Raw genomic sequence first — 21,885 nt, forward strand, 5'->3', positions numbered from 1 at the left:
GGGATGAGGAGTATATCAGCCATGATCGAATGGCAGAGCAGACTCGATGGGCCGCATGGCCTAATTCTGCTCCTATTTCTTGTGAACTTAGTAGATGACCCTCACTCTAAGCCAATAGAAAAGATTAATTTAGACTATTCTGAAATTAGGAACAATCTGAAGTGGAAATAAAAGTCGGAAAATCAAAGTCATAGAGTCATAGAGGTTTACAGCATGGAAACAGGCTCTTCGGCCCAACTTGTTCATGCTGCCCTTTTTTTAAAAAACCCCTAAGCTAATCCCAATTGCCCGCATTTGGCCCATATCCCTCTATACCCATCGTACCCATGTAACTATCTAAATGCTTTTTAAAAGATAAAATTGTACCCGCCTCTACTACTACCTCTGGCAGCTTGTTCCAGACGCTCACCACCCTGCGTGTGAAAAAATTGCCCCTCTGGACACCTTTGTATCTCTTCCTTAAACCTATGCCCTCTAGTTTTAGACTCCCCTATCTTTGGGAAAAGATATTGACTATCTATCTTGTCTATGCCCCTCATTATTTTATAGACCTCGATAAGGTCACCCCTCAGCCTCCTAAGCTCCAGACAAAAAAGTCCCAGTCTATTCAGCCTCTCCTTATAACTCAATCCATCAAGTCCTGGTAGCGTCCTAGTAAATCTTTTCTGCACTCTTTCTAGTTTAATAATATCCTTTCTATAATAGGGTGACCAGAATTGCACAGTATTCCAAGTGTGGGCTTACCAATGTCTTGTACAATTTCAACAAGACGTCCCAACTCCTGTATTCAATGTTCTGACCGATGAAACCAAGCTTGCCGAATGCCTTCTTCACCACTCTGTCCACCTATGACTCCACTTTCAAGGAGCTATGAACATGTACCGCTAGATCTCTTTGTTCTGGAACTCTCCCCTACGCCCTACCATTAACTGAGTAAGTCCTGCCCTGGTTCAATCTACCAAAATGCATCACTTCGCATTTGTCTAAATTAAACTCCATCTGCCATTCGTCAGCCCACTGGCCCAATTGATCAAGATCCCGTTGCAATTGGAGATAACTTTCTTCACTGTCCACTATGCCACCAATCCTGGTGTCATCTGCAAACTTACCAACCATGCCCCCTATATTCTCATCCAAATCATTAATATAAATGACAAATAACAGTGGACCCAGCACTGATCCCTGAGGCACACCGCTGGTCTCAGGCCTCCAGTTTGAAAAACAACTGTCTACAACCACCCTCTGGCCAAGAAGCCAATTTTGTATCCATTTAGATACCTCACCCTGGATCCCCTGAGATTTAACTTTGCGCAACAACGTACCAGGCGGTACCTTGTCAAAGGCCTTGCTAAAGTCCATGTAGACAACATCAACTGCACTGCCCTCATCTACCTTCTTGGTTACCCCTTCAAAACACTCAATTAAATTTGTGAGACATGATTTTCCACTCACAAAGCCATGCTGACTGTCCCTAATCAGTCCTTGCATCTCTAAATGCCTGTAGATCCTGTCTCTCAAAATACCTTCCAACAATTTACCCACCACAGATGTGAGGCTCACTGGCCTGTAGTTCCCAGGCTTTTGCCTGCAGCCCTTCTTAAACATAGGCACAACATTTGCCACTCTCCAATCTTCAGGCACCTCACCCGTGACTATCGATGATTCAAATATCTCGGCTAGGGGACCCGCAATTTCCTCCCTAGCCTCCCACAATGTCCTGGGATATACTTCATCAAGTCCCGGGGATTTATTTATCTTGATGTGCTTTAAGACTTCCAGCACCTCCTTCTCTGTAATATGTACACTCCTCAAGACATCACTATTTATTTCCCCAAGTCCCCTAACATCCATGCTTTTCTCAACAGTAAATACTGATGAGAAATATTCATTTAGGATCTCACCCATCTCTTGTGGATCTGCACATAGATGACTTTGTTGATCCTTAAGAGGCCCTACTCTCTCCCTTTATGTATTTGTAGAAGCTCTTTGGATTTTCCTTTGCCTTATCTGCCAAAACAATTTCGTGTCCCCTTTTTGCCCTCCTGATTTCTCTCTTAACTCTATTCCTACACCACCTACACTCTTCAAGAGATTCACTTGATCCCAGCTGCCTATGCATGTCACGTGCCTCTTTCTTCTTCTTGACTAGAGCCTCAATATCCCGAGTCATGCAGGGTTCCCGACTTCTGCCAGCCTTGCCCTTCACTCTAAGAGAAATGTGTTTACCCTGAACCCTGGTTAACACATCTTCATTGACACAGTTTCAATATGGCTTCTTCTTCTGAGATACAGTTCAACGTCACGTCACCTCAAAGAAAAAGGAAGGCATGTCCTGTGCTGCCAACACTCAAGGAAAGGAATAAGAAACTTCCATGCTATCTTCATTGTTTTCTGTTAAGTAAAATCTGGCTTAATAAATTCTACTTGAACGTAAACACTAGTTATTCGTATCTTGTTAGGTCAGGCACAACTGCAGACGCCATTGTTACAAGTTAAGAATTCAGAAAAGAGATATTAAGTAAAAGGGTTTTATACCTCAAAACCCCTGAAATTTACACACACATTTCCAGTGACTTTTGTCTTCACTTATGGGGTTGGTTAGCTCAGCTGACTAGAAGGCTGGAGGGTGATGCAGAATGATACCTATGACTACCACCCCCACCAAGCTGTGGTAGTTCATGAATGCCTGCCTCGTTGGTATTATGGCATCTTATGCATTCATACATTTTGCCCGTCACTGGTGGTAATGCATTCAGTTTTCTAGGTCAACTTGACAACAGCAACAGCAGAATCACAATTTGTACTACTGGCATATTTAACTGCATCTTACCAGCACCTCTCAATGTGGATCGATGTCCTTGACTTGCTCTACGCCTTCGAGCAGGCGGAGGCCTATTTCTAGTCAGATGCACATCTATAAAGTTTCCTCTTTCTATCTGATCCAGGCCATCAGTTGTTCTGTTCATCAATGGGGGAGGAAGTTGGGAAAGAGCAAAAGGTCAAGATAATAACAGCTCAGAGATATCATTGATAGTTTAAGACAACTACATTTAATTTTATGCAAAATATGATTCTAATAAACCACTGGCAATTTTAACAGCCTCAAGGATTCTCGAATTTGGATTGTTGACTATGTGAACATGAGAGAAAGACAATTGGGCCAACATACCATTGTGTTTTAAATAGCATTATTGACTTGGCTACGTTCATTTGTAGGTTATTCTACATATCACCAAGTAAAGATTTTTTTGTGATATACGCTATTCCTTAATTATATTTATTTGTTTTACACCATTTAATACTTAGATGATGCTCTACTAAACCTCTTTGTATTTAGACTAAGTGTGAATTTCTTAATACTTTCCTCACAACTCATCTCCTTTATGCTTGGGATCAGTCTCCTTTTTGAAGAGCTATTTCTAATGGCAGAATCTCTTATTTTTGTATTGTAACTGATATGACATTCAAAATGTTATCTGTGATGCACAAAGTGCCGGAGATTCATGATACTAAATACGCCCCAAAAAAATGGGTGGGAAAGTCTCTCATTTTTCCGCCTGTTGGGCACTTAATTTATTTTTGGGGAGAATCCTGGTCTTTATCTTGTGAATGACTCTCAAACCAAATCTAGCTGACACTGGCAACAAGTTCTTTTTGGGAAAAGTTCAAATACTATCACTAATTTCTTCAGACTTGCCGCTTACCCTTCAATTGCATCTTCCCTCTCAACACCTTCAGGAGACATGAGTGTTGTTGACCGATTGTGTATTATAACTTCAGACTCTACAGGTGTCTCCAAATCATTGTCCACAGTTGCGGAGGAATAGACAATGACTTCCTGTTCCTCTGTTAGCGGATGTTCTAGCATCCAACTGGCTAGTTGTTCAATTGATTGTGGATCTGCATCCCCAGAAACACCTGCAGAAAGTAAATTGGCAACATCCATTTAGATTCATCAAAAATATACTTGATAAACATGAAAATAAAGTTCAATGAATGATGCACACATTTAAAAAATCATTATCCTGTAACTGTAGCATTTATTCTGCATTTTCTGGTATCAGATATTCATAACGCTACTGGATAAACCATCCTAGCTAATTAAAATGAAGGGATTAAGAACAAAGGGGCATAGGAGCCTAAATTATATCTTGCTTGTGCAGACCTTAGCCCATACATAAGCCCTTCTCTCCCCCGCTGCCCCGTTAATATCTGTGATCTTCTGGAAACCTTGGCCACTAGTTTCCACTCCCTCCTTGGTCTCCAGCTCCACAGGTTTTTGAACAATACAGCCTGATACTTTGCTTCTCCAGTCTCCCACCTGATTCAATGCCTTCCCACTGAGAATGTACTTGATGATATTGTGCCCATGGCCTGTTTTGCAACTGTACTTGATAGCCTTGAAATGTCCTGCCTGCCCTCTGGCCCCAATGATAAGTGGTCCAAAGAAATTGAACACTAGTACCCACACTCCCTCTTTCCAGCCAAGTAGAAGGTCAAGCCTTTCTCTCTGCTGTGGAGAAAATCTGCTCGCAGGGAGTCAGGAGGTACATTTACCTGCAATGGAGGAAAAGGTATGTTCTTGGAAGATGGAAAGCAACACCAAAAAGGATGATCATGCACCCCTCAGCCCAATACAATTGACAAAAGCGGATAAGAAAAACAAATACTGGAATATCTCCCATCCAAATTGTTAAGGTCCTCTATCCAGCTGCAGTAATTTGTCAGCTTTTACTCCTCCCACCCCCCACCACATTTGCTGTTCCTGCATCATCCATCTTCCTTAGTTTCTCTAGTGTAACTAACCGCACCATCTAACTCTGGTTGAGAGGGAGGGGCATAATGTTTTCCAGCACATTTTTTCAATTTAAAATTGAGAAAAACAGGAGATAAACTTTTGGGTTCAGCACTCCTGGGCAGTTTGATTTGATTTATTATTGTCATACGTATTAACACACAGTGAAAAGTATTTTTTCTTGCGTGCTATACAGGCAAAGCATACCGTTCATAGAGAAGGAAAGGAGAGAGTGCAGAATGTAGTGATACGGTCATAGCTAAGGTGCAGAGAATGATCAATTTAATACAAGGTAGGTCCATTCAAATGTCTGATGGCAGCAGGGAAGAAGCTGTTCTTGAGTTTGGTTGGGACGTGTCCTCAGACTTTTGTATCTTTTTTCCAACTAAAGAAGGTGGAAGAGAGGATGGCCGAGGTGTGTGGGGTTCTTGATTATGCTGGTTGCTTTTCCGAGACAGTGAGAAGTGTAAACAGAGTCAATGGGCGGGAGGCTGGTTGGCATGATGGACTGGGCTTCGTTCACGACCCTTTGTAGTTTTTTGCGGTCTTGGACAGAGCAGGAGCCATTCCAAGCTGTGATACAACCAGAAAGAATACTTTCTATGGTGCATCTGTAAAGTTGATGAGAGTCATAGCGGACATGCCAAATTTCCTTGGCCGCCTGAGAAAATAGAGGCGTTGGTGATCTGGGCACCTCGAAACTTGAAGCTCTTGACCATTTCGTCCCTATTGATGTAGACAGGGGCATGTCCTCCACTACGCTTCCTGAAGTCGATGACTATCTCCTTTGTTTTGTTAACATTGAGGGAGAGATTTTCATCTCACCAGTTCACCAGATTCTCTATCTCTTTCCTGTACAGTGTCTCATCATTGTTTGAGATCCGACCCACTACGATGATGTCGTCAGCAAACTTGAAAACCAAGTTGGAGGGGAATTTGGCCACACAGTCATAGATGTATAAGGAGTAGAGTATGGGGCTGAGGACACAGCCTTGTGGGGCACCAGTGTTGAGGATGATCGTGGAGGAGGTGTTGCTGCCTATCCTTACTGATTGTGGTCTGTGGGTTAGGAAGTCTAGGATCCGGTACAGAGGGAAGGGCTGAGCCCCAGGCCACGGAGTTTGGAGATGCATTCTGTCTGAATAATATTGTTGAAGGCTGAGCTGTAATCAATAAATAGGAGTCTGACATAGGTATCTTTGTTATCCAAGTATTCCAGGATTGAGTGTAGGGCTAGGGCGATGGCGTCTGCTGTGGACCAGTTGCAGCGATGGGTGAACTGCAGTGGATCCAGGCAATCTGGGAGGCCAGAATTAATTTGTGCCTTGATTAACCTTTCGAAGCACTTTGTAATGATGGATGTCAGAGTTACCAGACGATAGCCATTAAGGCATGCTGCCCGGCTTTTCCTTGGTACCGGGATGATGGTCGTCTTCTTGAAGCAGATAGGGACCTCCGATTGGTGTAAGGAAAGGTTAAAGATGTCTGCAAATACCTCTGCCAGCTGGTCCTTGCAATATCCGAGTGCTCGTCCAGGTACCCGATCCGAGCCAGTCATTTTCTGTGGGTTGACTTTCGAGAAACTGCTCTGACATCTGCGGTAGTGACCTCATTTACAGGTTCGTCCGAGGCTTCCGGAGTAGAGGGCATGCTCTTGCTGACCTCTTGCTCAAAACGGCCAAGAATGCATTGAGCAAACGGGCGTAGAGTGTCGTCATATTGGAAATATTAGAAATTTATAGGCACCTGATAAATGCTTCATACAATAAAATGATATGTGCCCAACCTATTTTCAAGAAATCATTGCACGTGCAAGGGCAGCATTGTCCTAAAGAGTCTAATTTGCCACCAATATACACACATCATCATCGCAAACTGATTTACTGTACCTGCAGCATCAACTGCTTTGCAAATATGCCTCAAAGAAAACCCCATTTCTAGCAAGGGAACAGCAACAGGAGGTGGATGCTCAGGAGGATCACTTCTATGATCTATTGAAAATGAAGGAAAAATTATGGTATTATTTTTTCAACATTAACGCAGGCTTATCTGTGGAGAAAGTGCTCCCCTGTTGTTGCAGAACAAATACACAAAGTCATTACATAAATGGCATTCATCTGAAAAAGTGTAAAATTGCCCAGGTATGCCACCAAATAAACCTGTTGGACTTTAACCTGGTGTTGTTAAAACTCTTACTGTTGATGATAAGCAGGACAAATCCATTCCAGCCAATTGCCACCCTACTCGCCTACTTTCAGTCACCAACAAAATGGTGAAACATGTCATCAGCAGAGCTATCAAGCAGAAATGATATGCCAATAACCCAATCACTAATATTCTGTATGGATTATTAACTTCAAAAATGAATTGTCTCTTTCCATACATCTCAGACATGATAATATATTGTGAATTTAAACAGGAGTTTCCTAAAGTATCTTCTGAAAGTGATTTTTGATGTGTCATGGAAATGAGCCAACATACAAATCAACCTATAAGTCAATAGTTTTAGTGAATGCAAACATTAGATTGCTCATGTAGCTTTTGATCACTTAAAAACTAATTGCAACAAATTTAAATATCTATTTTTTGGGAATGGTACTGCATATAAGGTATAACTTGGGAGATCGAAATGAGTGGATGCTTAAATAAGGTGGTAGAAACAAACAGGCAGAATATCAGAAGTCTGGGATCTACCTGAATGATAGAATTAATGAATAAAGATTGACTACCTAGTGGGAAAGAAACTGTCTTGATTAGAGGTATCATTTTCTTGTAATATTACAAGTGTTGCTGGTTTTATACTATTTCAGGCAAGAATCATCACCCTGATCAAGACAGCTTTTTCCCCCACTAGTTAGTCAATCACTATTAATCAATTTATTATTGACCAATGTTGTGAATATAGAGTTTATAATTCATCTTTTTTAGAATATGTTTAATTTTAGTAAATAAAGTTTTAACTGTAGTAAATGGGGCATCTGGTTAAGAAACTTAAGCAATCCTGAAGTAAATGCAGTTCAAAAAAAAATTGAATTTATTACATTTAAAAGGTTGCGGCCACGTTGACTCGAGGTTAAGAGCTAGATAGGTCAGGTCATAAAACATCAGGTGGGCTCACTTAACTAAAGAACAGTAAAGGCTAAGTTATTAACATGGTTTCCCACAATAAGAAAGCTTTGTAATTATGAGGTGGTTTATTTGCATTTCTACCTAGGATCAGGCTGTGTGGGTCACTATGTGGCTGTGAGATGGGTGGAACTCAGAGATTCTTTGCTTTGAGTTTATTTCTGTGAATTCAATTAGCGCATAGCCAGCACGTAAGACTAGTTAATGTTTGATAAAGTACAGTAAGAAGTCTCACAACACCAGGTTAAAGTCCAACAGGTTTATTGGGTGTCACGAGCTTTCGTAGCGCTGCTCCTTCATCAGGTGAGTGGAGAGTTGGGTTCACAAACACACCATATATAGACAAAGACTCAATTGTAAGATAATGGTTGGAATGCGAGTTTTTACAGGTAATCAAGACTTTACAGGTACAGACAATGTGAGTGGAGAGAGGGATAAAGACAGTTAAAGAGGTGTGAATTGTCTCAAGCCAGGACAGTTAGTAGGATTTTGCAAGCCCAGGCCAAATGGTGGGGGTTACACATAGTATGACATGAACCCAAGATCACGGTTGAGGCCGTCCACATGTGTGCTACTTTGGTAAAGTAGGAAGATAAAGCCAGGCTTCCACTTGAAGTAAATGTTACATCTAGTGCTCATGATGCGCTACCTGCAATTGGGAAGCAGCATTCAATACATGATAAAGTTGGAAAGAGGAAACAATGACTGGAAGATATGTTCAGCTAGTAGCTAAAGGAAGAAATGAACAAGTAATCTTCTCAATAAAAGGCAGTTAACATTGTTGGGAGTCAGAGTTCTGGAAATAATCAGCTTGGTTGCAGTTTGAAACTGTAGCAGCAGGGTAACAAAAGCCAAGGATATTTTTCTGATGCTTTAAGTTACTTAAGTGGCAGGGAGGCTCGAGCTGTGAAATTTAGAGTTGTGAGGTCAGTAAAGAAATTTAGTCAAAAGTTAATGTAGGGATCCCCATGAAATCTTATAACTTGAAAAATAGCTGGTACATCAAACAGAAATTAGAGTGAATTCCTTAGAGCCTTTTGAATTGGAAAAGTGAATAAACCTTAAAGATTTTGCAAGATAAGAGAACTCTTGTGAGAAATAGAAAGTGGAACTGAGCTTATAGCACAAGTCTCTATAAGCTAAAGTGTTAAGTTAATTGTGTTTACTTTGTTTAATTTCTCTTTATACACGTAATAAAGTTTGTTTTTGTTAAAAAATGTGAAATCTTGTGACGTAGTTCTGTCGTTTAATTGCTGGGTGATCTGATTTCTCCTTTAAGTGCTAATGATCCCTAATATGTTTGTAACACAAATAAAGTCAGGGGCCTAATTGCTTTGAGTCGTAAAAGGAAAAGAGGACACTTAAATATATTTCACAGAAAGTATGTTGAATATTCAAGGAAAGTGAAGTATATTGAAATTAGACAATAATGAGATGCATATAACTGCATTTAAAAATTATCATGTACATTTACCTGGTGAGCTATGTTGTCTGGTAGATACTGAAGGAAACGAAAAATAATTTCTTTGCTCTCCATCATCATCTGAGATAGTAGGTACCACGTTCAACCCAGGGAGTAATAAAGGATTGTTAATCAATCCAGAAAGTGAAGGAAATCGTACAAAAACCATTTGTCTATGAGGGGAAAACAAAATGTAATACAATTTAATTAATTAAGCCTTTAGAATCTCACAAATAATGCACACAGATAAAACAATGCCACATCAAGTTTAACATATAAGCTACTGTATTTAAACAATTTGGTGCATTTTTTTTGGCATTAAAATTAACAAATAGTGCAATCTTGAACCCCTCAGACTTTGCTTAGAAGACCAGAGGACTGAGATTTGACCTCAGAAGTTCAAAATATTTCTGGCATATAGTCTACCATTAACACTAAGGGAGTCTAACATGATGCATCAGTGTGGCAGCACACGGATTCATATTTCCCATCACTGAATTAGTCTCAGCCATTTGGAGGTTAGGTGCTTCCTCAGAGGGAGGAAACCAGAATGGGAGTCATGCAAGGACATCATCAATGTTCAGAGTGGCATCAGCCGAGGCCTGAGAATACATAATCTCTCTACTGAACTGAACGGTGTGTGGTATACAGGTAAATAGTATATAGTTAGATACAGAAAGACATTTTCAAAGTTGCTCTACCCCCCTTTTTTAAAAAATGAATTCAATTTTCCTTTGAAGAAGTTGATGCTACCACTGAAATGCAAAATCTCAGAACACTATTCCTTTAAGGTCATGGCAATTTCAAGAGATCCATGCAAGCTCTCCTGCTGCATACTACTGTTCTCTCTCCTCAGTTCTACTGATTTGATTGCAAAATAGAAACAAACCAGTGATAACATTTGAAATACAAATTTATTAGCGGCAAGCATTCAAAATTAGGAAGGGCAAAGAGGAAAGGAAGTAAGCTTGTGATGTAAAGGATGAACTTCATTAGAAAAGTAATTTGTTAAATGGAATAATACAGCAATATGCTGAGTGGAAAGAAATATTTCTGGATAACTGTCGACAAAGAGAACAGGAGTAGGTCATTTAGCCCTTTGAGCCTGCTTGCCACTTAATTAGATCATTGGCTGATCTATGATCGAATGCCATATACTCACTCCATGTCCCTTATTACCTGTGGATAATAATGTGCAAACTAGTCAGCCTGTGGCTTGACTGTAATAAGATGACAAAAAAGATAGTTGATGAGCAGAAAGAGAGTAAACCACAAAATGTGTACACAGCCCCTGCATAAGGGATCCACCAAATCCCAATTGCAGTGCTGTATGCTGTTCTGGCCATCTTATCATATGAAGTGATAGTATTGACTTTGAAGACTAGGGAGACGAGTATCAAAGATAAGGACAGCTATTTAGATATCAAGGTATGTGGAAAGCTAACTGTAGTTAAGCTTCTCATTACCTTATTGTATGTTAAGTAGTAATTAATTTCAAAGAGGTAAGCGATAGGCAACTTATTCCAGCTTCACACAATTTTGACAAAAAGTATATTCTTTTGATCTGATGGATCCAAATAGTAATGTTTGAAAGAAGTGCTGAGGTTGCTCCATGAACTCATTTAGTATTAGGAAAAGTCCATATTGGTCATGTGTGGTTATTGCAGTAGGATGCATTTTATTACCTTCCTCGTTGTATTTTAAGGGAACACATAACCATGTCCATAACCAGCAATTACAACAAAGATGTAAATTCTCACATCCATTCCATAATAATTGGAAATTATGCTTTCTTCAACTTTAAGTGTCCAATTCCATTGAGTAAGATATGCCATTTGTTCTACACACAGAAAACAAAGATATAAGGGAACCTGTATTTATCTATATTCGCCTTTGTATTAACAGTGGTGGCAGGGGTAATTTGAGATCTGTGGTGGTCATCCCTACCCTTTTGCCAGTCACCCCGGTGTGTCCAGAGTGTCCCATGTTCAGGGTTATGAGCAATGGCCAATTTCGAAACTAAAAAATATTTAGTAGTAATAGTGGAAGATCGAGAACTTCAAGGAAGAACAGCTGCTTACAGGAAGAGGACTTGTGTTCCCTTAAAATACAATGAGGAAGGTAATGGAAAACCAGTTCATATTATTTTCCCTAGTCATATTTCTCATTGAAATTGAAAATGGGAGGCTTCTATAAGCAACTAAAGAGGAAAGCATTGAACAATGTGGTGTACTTAGACATAGTAAGAAGTTTAACAACACCAGGTTAAAGTCCAACAGGTATATTTGGTAGCAAAAGTCATACAAGCTTTCGGAGCCTTAAGCCCCTTCTTCAGGTGAGTCCTGTTGGATTTTAACGTGGTGTTGTTAAACTTCTTACTGTGTTTACCCCAGTCCAACGCCGGCATCTCCACATCATGTACTTAGACAAGCAGAAGATTTGCTCTTGAGCAAATCACACGACACCCCCTGTAATTAAAATTATTAGTGAGATGTTTCATAAAATAGTTATTTTTAAAATGTCTTATGAGGAAAGGTTAGAAAGATTGTTTCCACTGGACTTTAGAAGAGTGAGGGGTGACTTGATTGAATTATATATGAGATCCTGAATGGTATTGACAAGATGGATGTGGAATGGATGTTTCCTCTTGTGGCTGAGTCCAGAACCAAGGGCACTGTTTTAAAAAGGTGGGATCAGGATATTGAACTTGATGATCAGCCATGATCATAATGAATGGCAGAGCAGGCTCAAGGGGCTGAATGCCCTACTCCTGCTTTTACTTTCTATGTATCTTATTGAATGACGGAGCAGGCATGAGGGGTCAAATGATCTACTTCCCCTATTTTGTATGTTCTTATTTGAGAGTTTGCATGAATTGTAAGGGGATCAATTGCAATTTTTCTGAATAAGAAATACTGTTCCATGTCACCTGGAGACCCTTGACTTGCAAGTACCAACAGGTCATAAGTTAAGACAGAAGCTGTGTGGCTAGCAGTCATAAAGGAGAGCTGAAGACACAGGATGATTATGAGCAGGACAGCTGGAAAGTAAAGGCAGTCACAGAGGCAGACACACAGGAAAAGACCGATAGAGGAAAACACTGAATTCTTGAGGAGAAGCAGCAATTCTCTACTCAGGAAGTGTTAATCACTTTTTTTCTGTTTGGCGGAAGTGGAGAAAGGAGCTCTGGAAGACAATGCGATATCTGGCTGAAAAAGTCTAAAAAACCCAAAAAGCTGTGTGAATAGCTCAGTGACACTAAAGAGTTGAGTGTCCAAATAACGAACCAGGGTATAATTGGTTGTTTTGTTGACTGACTGAAAATAAACTCTGGAAAGCTACACCATCAATACAGTTCATAGAAGTGTGTCTTGCTGTTAACAATAGTATCCATGAAACCAGAGGGTGAATGTTGTTGTCGGTTAGAACTCTCGACCTACCTAGCATGAACAAAGAGCACCATATTGTGGAACTATGCAGCTAAAGGTGCCACATTTGTATGGGGAGTGAAGTAGGTGCTGTGGTCCTGTAAGACTTTGTTTTATCGATTATTTAGAGTGAAATTAACCTTATCCTTTGAAGTATCATTTGTCTGTTAATTCCTGTTTAATTTTACATTGATTCAGATTCGTGTCGAGTGATTTTTACAAACATGAAATCTTGTTGGTAATCTCTTCTTTGGGATCATTTGCTCAATATGGCTATTTTCATTTACAGTTCCCTGGATTGTAACACAACTAAGTAATGTTTAGTTAATGTTGCTTTTAGTCAGTTTGTCACTGGGAATTCAAGTCTCCTTTTAAAAGTATTCGATCTCAATGGGATTATAACAATTAATACATTATAATTCCCCGAGATAAAATAATTCTAGGCACAGACTTAGGCCAAATATATTTGGTAAGGATTATAAAATTGTCATCACACTTAACAGCCTTCAGCATGCTGCTGAAATTCTGCAATTCCTCAAGGGAAAGCAAGTTGCACGAGTTTAGGAGATTTAATGGCAAGAAAATCTTACCAGAGAAATCTGAAACTGCGTGCCAATGAAGGTACTATCTCTGAAGGCTAATCATGACTTCTGTTGTGCAGTGACCCGAGTTGTGAGATGTATTTACACCAGAGCCTTATGTATTTAAAAAATTAAGATTCTTCAAACAGCGAACAGGCAAAATCTGTTCCTTGGATGAGGAGTCATTTGAACATATGAATTAGGACCCCAAGACATGAGGATTCTCAAGCCTCCTTTCTCATTTGATAAGATCATCATATTGACTGTGTTGTCAAATCCACTTCCTTGCCTACCCCCATACCTTTAGATTCCTAGCAAAAAGAGATGATGGCGTGTGGTATTATCACTGAACGAGTAATCGGGTTTGAATCCTACCACAGTAGGTGGTGAAATTCCATTTCAATAACATGCTGGAATTAAAGTCCAATGATGAATCATTAAACCACTGTTGATTGTTGTAAAAGCCATCTGGTTCACTAATGTCCCTTTAGGGCCTCCTTACCTGGACTGACCTATATGTGACTCTAGATCTACAACAATGTGGTTGACTCTTAAGTGTCCTCTGAAATGGTCGAGCAAGCCACTCAGTTTAAGGGCAATTAGGGATGGGTAATAAATACCGGCCCAGCCAGCAATGCCCAATCCAATGAATAAAAACTTAAAAATAAGTTGCCATAAAAATATTCAATGACCCTGCTGCACTGCTCTCTGGGGAAGAGAATTCCAGAGATAAAAACTGTCATAGCAGAGAGTAAGAACAGACATAATGGGCTGAATGTTTTCCTTCTTTGCTACAAACATCTATGGCTTCTAAAGGGAGGCAGTGATGTAATAGTATTGTCACTAGGCTGGTATTCCAGAGACTCATAGTAATGCTCTGGGGACCAAGGTTCAAATCCCACCAAGGTAGATCGTAAAATTTGAATCGAATACAAATCTGGAATTAAAAAGTCATATGATAACCATGTTGTCATAAAAATGCTCAAGTTGTAAGATTGTGCTCAATAAAACTGTTTGTAGACCAACACTAGATCAAATTTCTGTGAAAACTGCTAGATTATCTCAACTGGGTCGCTTGATGCAAGAAAATCCACTACCCTGCCCAAACTGCTCTAAATGCAAATCTGGTCTCCATTACACAGCTGATATTCAATGCTTTCTGAAGTGGCCCAGGAAGCTACTCAATTGTACAAGTAGTTACTCAAAATGTGATCCATCTGTACCTTCTCAGCAACCATGAGTGAACAATAAATGTGGTTATTAATAACAAAAAAGGCAAATTGCTTCAGAGAATATCTAGTTCATAGAAATGCTCTGAAAAACAAGAATGATCCATTTATACTAATGAGGAGGGAGAAGATAAAAAAATGAGATGAGAGCGCAAAATTATTGAGACAAAATCAGCAAAGGGTTGAGGGACGTTATGCTGCTCTGATTAATGGATCAGTTATGAACTCCCTATTTAAACAGTGACATCAGCTATCTGTGGAGAATCAATAAACAAGCTAAATCTAATGACCTAAAGGTATACGAGCTACATTTTCTCATTTATATTAGTCAGATGGGTCATAGTCATCTTTTGTTATTGCAATGGAGAGGGATAGGGCCGTACGGCAGGGCAAGGTTTACAATTGGGGGAGGGGTAATTATGATGCGATTAGGCAAGAATTAGGGGGCATAAGTTGGGAACAGAAACTGTCAGAGAAAGGAACTAATGAAAAGTGGAATTTTTTCAAGGAACAAATACTGGATGTCCTTGATAGGTATGTTCCTGTCAGGCAGGGAGGAAATGGCCGAGTGAGGGAACCATGGTTCACAAAAGAGGTGGAATGTCTTGTGAAAAGGAAGAGGGAAGCTTATGTCGGGATGAGGAAACAAGGTTCAGATGGCTCGATTGAGGGTTACAAGTTAGCAAGGAATGAGCTGAAAAAGTGGCTTAGGAGAGCTAGGAGGGGACATGAGAAGTCCTTGGCGGGTCGGATCAAGGAAAACCCCAAGGCTTTTTACTCTTATGTGAGGAATAAAAGAATGACCAGGGTGAGGTTAGGGCCGGTCAAGGACAGTAGTGGGAACTTGTGTATGGAGTCAGTAGAGATAGGCGAGGTGATGAATGAATACTTTTCTTCAGTGTTCACCAAGGAGAGGGGCCATGTTTTTGAGGAAGAGAAGGTGTTACAGGCTAATAGGCTGGAGGAAATAGATGTTCGGAGGGAGGATGTCTTGGCAGTTTTGAATAAACTGAAGGTCGATAAGTCCCCTGGGCCTGATGAAATGTATCCTAGGATTCTTTGGGAGGCAAGGGATGAGATTGCAGAGCCTTTGGCGTTGATCTTTGGGTCCTCGCTGTCCACGGGGATGGTGCCAGAGGACTGGAGAATGGCGAATGTTGTTCCTCTGTTTAAGAAAGGGAATAGAAATGACCCTGGTAATTATAGACCGGTTAGTCTTACTTCGGTGGTTGGTAAATTGATGGAAAGGGTCCTTAGGGATGGGATTTACGACCATTTAGAAAGATGCGGATTAATCCGAGATAGTCAGCACGGATTCGTGAAGGGCAAGTCGTGCCTCACAAATTTGATAGAATTTTTTGAGGAGGTAACTAAGTGTGTTGATGAAGGTAGGGCAGTTGATGTCATATACATGGATTTTAGTAAGGCGTTTGATAAGGTCCCCCATGGTCGGCTTATGATGAAAGTGAGGAGGTGTGGGATAGAGGGAAAGTTGGCCGATTGGATAGGCAACTGGCTGTCTGACCGAAGACAGAGGGTGGTGGTCGATGGAAAATTTTCGGATTGGAGGCAGGTTGCTAGCGGTGTGCCGCAGGGATCAGTGCTTGGTCCTCTGCTCTTTGTGATTTTTATTAATGACTTAGAGGAGGGGGCTGAAGGGTGGATCAGTAAATTTGCTGATGACACCAAGATTGGTGGAGTAGTGGATGAGGTGGAGGGCTGTTGTAGACTGCAAAGAGACATAGATAGGATGCAAAGCTGGGCTGAAAAATGGCAAATGGAGTTTAACCCTGATAAATGTGAGGTGATTCATTTTGGTAGGACAAATTTAAATGTGGATTACAGGGTCAAAGGTAGGGTTCTGAAGACTGTGGAGGAACAGAGAGATCTTGGGGTCCATATCCACAGATCTCTAAAGGTTGCCACTCAAGTGGATAGAGCTGTGAAGAAGGCCTGTAGTGTGTTAGCTTTTATTAACAGGGGGTTGGAGTTTAAGAGCCGTGGGGTTATGCTGCAACTGTACAGGACCTTGGTGAGACCACATTTGGAATATTGTGTGCAGTTCTGGTCACCTCACTATAGGAAGGATGTGGAAGCGCTGGAAGGAGTGCAGAGGAGATTTACCAGGATGCTGCCTGGTTTGGAGGGTAGGTCATATGAGGAAAGGTTGAGGGAGCTAGGGCTATTCTCTCTGGAGCGGAGGAGGCTGAGGGGAGACTTAATAGAGGTGTATAAAATGATGAAGGGGATAGATAGAGTGAACGTTCAAAGACTATTTCCTCGGGTGGATGGAGCTATTACAAGGGGGCATAACTATAGGGTTCGTGGTGGGAGATACAGGACGGATATCAGAGGTAGGTTCTTTACGCAGAGAGTGGTTGGGGTGTGGAATGGACTGCCTGCAGTGATAGTGGAGTCAGACACTTTAGAAACATTTAAGCGGTTATTGGATAGGCACATGGAGCACACCAGGATGATAGGGAGTGGGATAGCTTGATCTTGGTTTCAGATAAAGCTCGGCACAACATCGTGGGCCAAAGGGCCTGTTCTGTGCTGTACTGTTCTATGTTCTATGTTCTAGACTACAGGTCAATCAACAAGTGGGGAACTTTACACTACTCTAATACCTCTGCCAAGTTTTTTGCTCTAACAGTAAGAGATGAAGATTTGCCTGAAGTGGGCTGATTATTTTCCCTCTTCTACTCAAAAAACACATCTAAGGATTGTACCTGATGACTTATTATTGACAGGTTGACATCTGAGAGAAGACTTATTACAAAGGTCAGCCATGGATGATATTTTAGCTCAAGTATACTTTATGCAGTTTGGCATGATTGCTAGTTGTAGCACCTGTTGAGTTCTAATAGTTAGAACTTTAAAGGGAATTGTCTGTAAGATTGCAATTTATTTATAGCACTTGTTGAGATAATTTGTGACAAAAACAGGGTATCTTTTGATGAATATACAAGCAGTGAAATAAGCTGGTTTTATTGCACATCTTAATGTGATTTCAGAACCTAATTTTTAATGAAAACATTCAGTTGTACTACCCAGATCAATCATACAAACAAATTTATCCTTTTCAATGAACAGTCAAATACACCATTTTTCAAATTTCCTCAGTAAGCAGTGAAGAAAAGTTTTGATTGAATTTTCTGCTTAGGCATTTTTGATTTTTTAAAATGTAAGTTCTGTTACCTTGGAGTTGGGACAGCTCTGAACAGTTTGTTAATTATGCAGAACAGGGCTGCACATCTGGAAATGCAAATACCAACACATCAAAAGCAGGGGCAATTGCTTCTAAGGCTGTGATTCAAATCTATAGTACCTTTTGATCAAAAATCTAATTTTCCATTTAGAGTTACCAGAAATATTTGAATGGAATTTCATTTTGAGGCTTTTAATTGGTTATGTGGATGCCCCCAACGTTCAAAAGATTTTCAATCACTGAAAACTAAGGGCAATTTTCCCTATTGCAACTCACTATTACTGGCCAATTACAACATAAAGTATTAACTTATTGCTCTTAGTGTATCTGCTGCCATTTTTAAAAAAAGGAAAACAACTTATCCTGTATAAAAATAATTGTAGGCAGTACTACAAAGCTACCATTTTGCACTACTGCCTCTGACCTCACTAGCTGAGTTGCCTCACTGGATCCACAGACCTAAAGGAAAATGTTGAAACTTGAAATTAAGCTGATAATCAAAATTGCAGGTCACATAGTAAATTACAACTGAAGAAAGCTTGAAGACTCTTACTGGAAGTCATGTTTGACATTAAAACTGCTGTCCTCCATTAAAATATATTGCACTTGTCCACAGCAACAGATATTGCACTTGTCCACAGCAACAGATATAGATATACAGAAATGTACTCAGATAGTCTGAATCTAGTACTGTGCTAATACTAGAAATTTCACAATTGATTGAAAATCTTACAGAATGACTCATTAGTAAAAGCCCCTTAAGGGGCCTCCCAAGAACAGACTGAATACTGTCTATTTATTAATAAAAAAGATACTGAAATATGAAATGCATTATCAATATTTCACTCACTGTAAGACATTGACAGGCAAGAAAGGATTAAAATTTTCTAGTCCATTAGCAGATACTAAAGAACCCAAATTAGTTGTTGAAGAAGAGTTTGAAGCTGGCACTGAGAAGGGGACGCCCACACTTTCCTCAGAGGAGTTACTATAGAGAGAAACTGTACTAGATGAAGTTGATGCTGCTTGAGAGTGAAGTCTTGCATTTTCTGGTAATGAAGTATCTAAAATTAGGATTTAAAAAACAAACAATTTGAGTTAATATTTCTTCTAAACGAATGGTGCATGAAGTTCTTCACATTCAATTGAAGAAAAAAAATCAATTAATTCAAAGTCTGATAGCTACATACATATGTAAAGCTCGTGACAGATTTGCTGCTACTAGCCTTTGTGATGTATGTTCTCCTCCTATCAAACTCTGGCATAGTGTCATTAATCATTTACCAGAGGCATTCAATAACCCCAAATGGCTTCATTGTCAATGTGCTCTCTGGACAATTTAAATTCAGTGAATGGACACAGATCCAGTAAAATTCTAAAATGTTGAACATTTTCGTTAAGTTGTTCAAATGTAGAGAAGTTAAAAAGAAAAAATTCTCTCCTCATTTTTCTTTAGCTTAAGCATATTTGTCTGCAACTTCTCCACTTTGTTTCTAATTTTAATGACAATAATATAATTTGCATTATTTCTGACCATTACAAACTGTCTCCTCTTCTGTATTAATGTCATGATAGTTTGTCTATTGTAAATTACTCCCTCATGCCCTTATGTTTTACCCTTCTCACTATTACCTCCAACAACAATCTTTCATTTTACACCAATACCCTTCCTTTTTGTATTACTTTGTCACACCATTTCTTTTAACTATATAAATCCCTCCTACTTAAAATCAGTTAATTTCTTTAATTTTTCCAAGGTCTAACAAAAGATTATTGGCTTGAAAGATGAACAAATTCTCTCTCCAAACATCTGTTTGACCAGAGTATTTTCAATATATGGAGTATTCAGCTTTTGTATACACAACTTGTGCTGAGGGAAGCCATACTAAACACAAGAAGTGCTTTGTCTAAGAAGAGCTGCAGGGAAAAGCTTGGGAATTACAGGCCAGTGAGCCTAATGTCTGCAGTGGGTTAGTTGTTAAAAGATATTCTGTGGGACAGGATCTACACGCATTTAGAGAGGCAAGGACTGATTAGGGACAGTCACAATGGCTTTGTGATGGAAAATCATATCTCACAAATTTGATTGAGTTTTTTGAAGGGGTAACATAAGAACATAAGAAATAGGAGCAGGAGCAGGCCATCTAGCCCCTCGAGCCTGCCCCGCCATTCAATAAGATCATGGCTGATCTGAAGTGGATCAGTACCACTTACCCGCCTGATCCCCATAACCCTTAATTCCCTTACCGATCAGGAATCCATCCATCCGCGCTTTAAACATATTCAGCGAGGTAGCCTCCACCACCTCAGTGGGCAGAGAATTCCAGAGATTCACCACCCTCTGGGAGAAGAAGTTCCTCCTCAACTCTGTCTTAAACCGACCCCCCTTTATTTTGAGGCTGTGTCCTCTAGTTTTAACTTCCTTACTAAGTGGAAAGAATCTCTCCGCCTCCACCCTATCCAGCCCCCGCATTATCTTATAAGTCTCCAAGAAGGTAGGTGAGGGCAGTGCAGTCGACATTGTCTACATGGACTTTAGCAAGGCCTTTGACAAGGTACCGCATGGTAGGTTGTTGCATAAGGTTAAATCTCTCAGGATCCAGGGTGAGGTAGCCAATTGGATACAAAATTGGTTTGATGACAGAAGACACAGGGTGGTTGTAGAGGGTTGTTTTTCAAACTGGAGGCCTGTGACCAGTGGTGCACCTCAGGGGTCGGTGTTGGGTCCACTGTTATTTGTCATTTAAATTAATGATTTGGATGAGAACTTAGGAGGCATGGTTAGTAAGTTTGCAGATGACACCAAGATTGACAGCATAGTGGACAGAAAACTGTCTTGGATTGCAACGGGATCTTGATCAATTGGACCAGTGGGCTTTTGAATGGCAGATGGAGTTTAATTTAGATAAATGCAAGGTAATGCAATTTGGTTGATCAAACCTGGGCAGGATATACTCAGTTAATAGTAGGGTGTTGGGGAGAGTTGTAGAACAAAGAGATCTAAGAGTACAGGTTCATAGCTCCTTGAAAGTGGAGTCAGAGGTGGACAGGATGGTAAAGACGGCATTTGACATACTTGATTTCATTGGTCAGAACACTGAATACAGGAGTTGGGATATCTTGCTGAAGTCATTGGTAAGTCATTGGTAAGGCTACACTTGGAATACTGGACACATTTCCGGTCACCCTATTATAGAAAGGATATTATTAAACTAGAAAGAGTGCAGAAACAATTTACTAGGATGCTACCGGGACTTGATGGTTTGAGTTATAAGGAGGGGCTGGATAAACTGGAACTTTTTTCCTTGGAGCGTAGGAGGCTTAGGGGTGATCGTAAAGAGATCCATAAAATAATGATGGGCATAGATCTGCTAGATAGTCAACATCTTTTTCCAAAGGTAGGGCAGTCTAAAACTAGAGGACATAGATTTGAGAGAGAGGAGCGATCCAAAAGGGGCCAGAGGTTGGTGAGTGTCTGGAACGAGCTGCCAGAGATAGTAGTAAAGGCGGGTACAGTTTTGTCTTTTATAAAAAGTGTTTAGACAATTACATGGGTAAGATGGGTATAGAGGGATATGGGGCAAACGTGGGCAATTGGGGCGAGCTCAATGGTGAAAACTAGGTGGCATGGACAAGTTGGACCGAAGGGCCTGTTTCCACACTGTAAACCTCTACGACTCTAAGAAATAATATAGGAGTTTCTCCCATAAATTTCTGTTTTTCAAGACAGTGTACTTTTTAAAAAAAAATTGTTTTCATCCTCATTTGACTCTAGCTTGATTCAATTTCTCTCCCTGTGCATTACTACTTTTTCTTCTCCTTACTGGGCTGGTATAACAGTTTCTATGATTCTACACTCACTGCAGAAACTAATGGTAGATAGCTCATATAAACCAAGTCTCGTAATCTCTTTTTCTTTGTTGTAACTTAATATTTGACATATTGAACCAAGAATCACCATTATCATCTCTTACCACCTGTACATCATATGACACTTTTGGATCATATTCGCACCATCATCAATGCATGTACCTTAAACACTGTATCATTATTGAA

General features: G+C 40.1%; 1 protein-coding gene across 10 annotated transcripts in view; it reads right to left on the reverse strand.

Moving 5' to 3' along the window:
• LOC144499695 (putative E3 ubiquitin-protein ligase HERC1) overlaps positions 1 to 21,885 on the reverse strand; it is a 297,885-nt gene that overhangs the window by 114,382 nt on the left and 161,618 nt on the right. For 9 of the 10 annotated variants that reach the window (XM_078222046.1, XM_078222037.1, XM_078222064.1 and 6 more), the window contains 5 exons: positions 18,680 to 18,893; positions 9,396 to 9,556; positions 6,685 to 6,786; positions 3,705 to 3,918; positions 2,831 to 2,958 (listed from right to left, as the gene is read on the reverse strand). In XM_078222046.1, coding sequence (XP_078078172.1) covers positions 2,831 to 2,958; positions 3,705 to 3,918; positions 6,685 to 6,786; positions 9,396 to 9,556; positions 18,680 to 18,893 — 819 coding nt within the window. The remainder of the gene's footprint in view (positions 1 to 2,830; positions 2,959 to 3,704; positions 3,919 to 6,684; positions 6,787 to 9,395; positions 9,557 to 18,679; positions 18,894 to 21,885) is intronic. The other variant, XM_078221989.1, reaches the window with a different exon arrangement.

Source organism: Mustelus asterias, chromosome 1 (genome assembly GCF_964213995.1).
Source record: "Mustelus asterias chromosome 1, sMusAst1.hap1.1, whole genome shotgun sequence".
Lineage (NCBI taxonomy): Eukaryota > Metazoa > Chordata > Chondrichthyes > Carcharhiniformes > Triakidae > Mustelus > Mustelus asterias.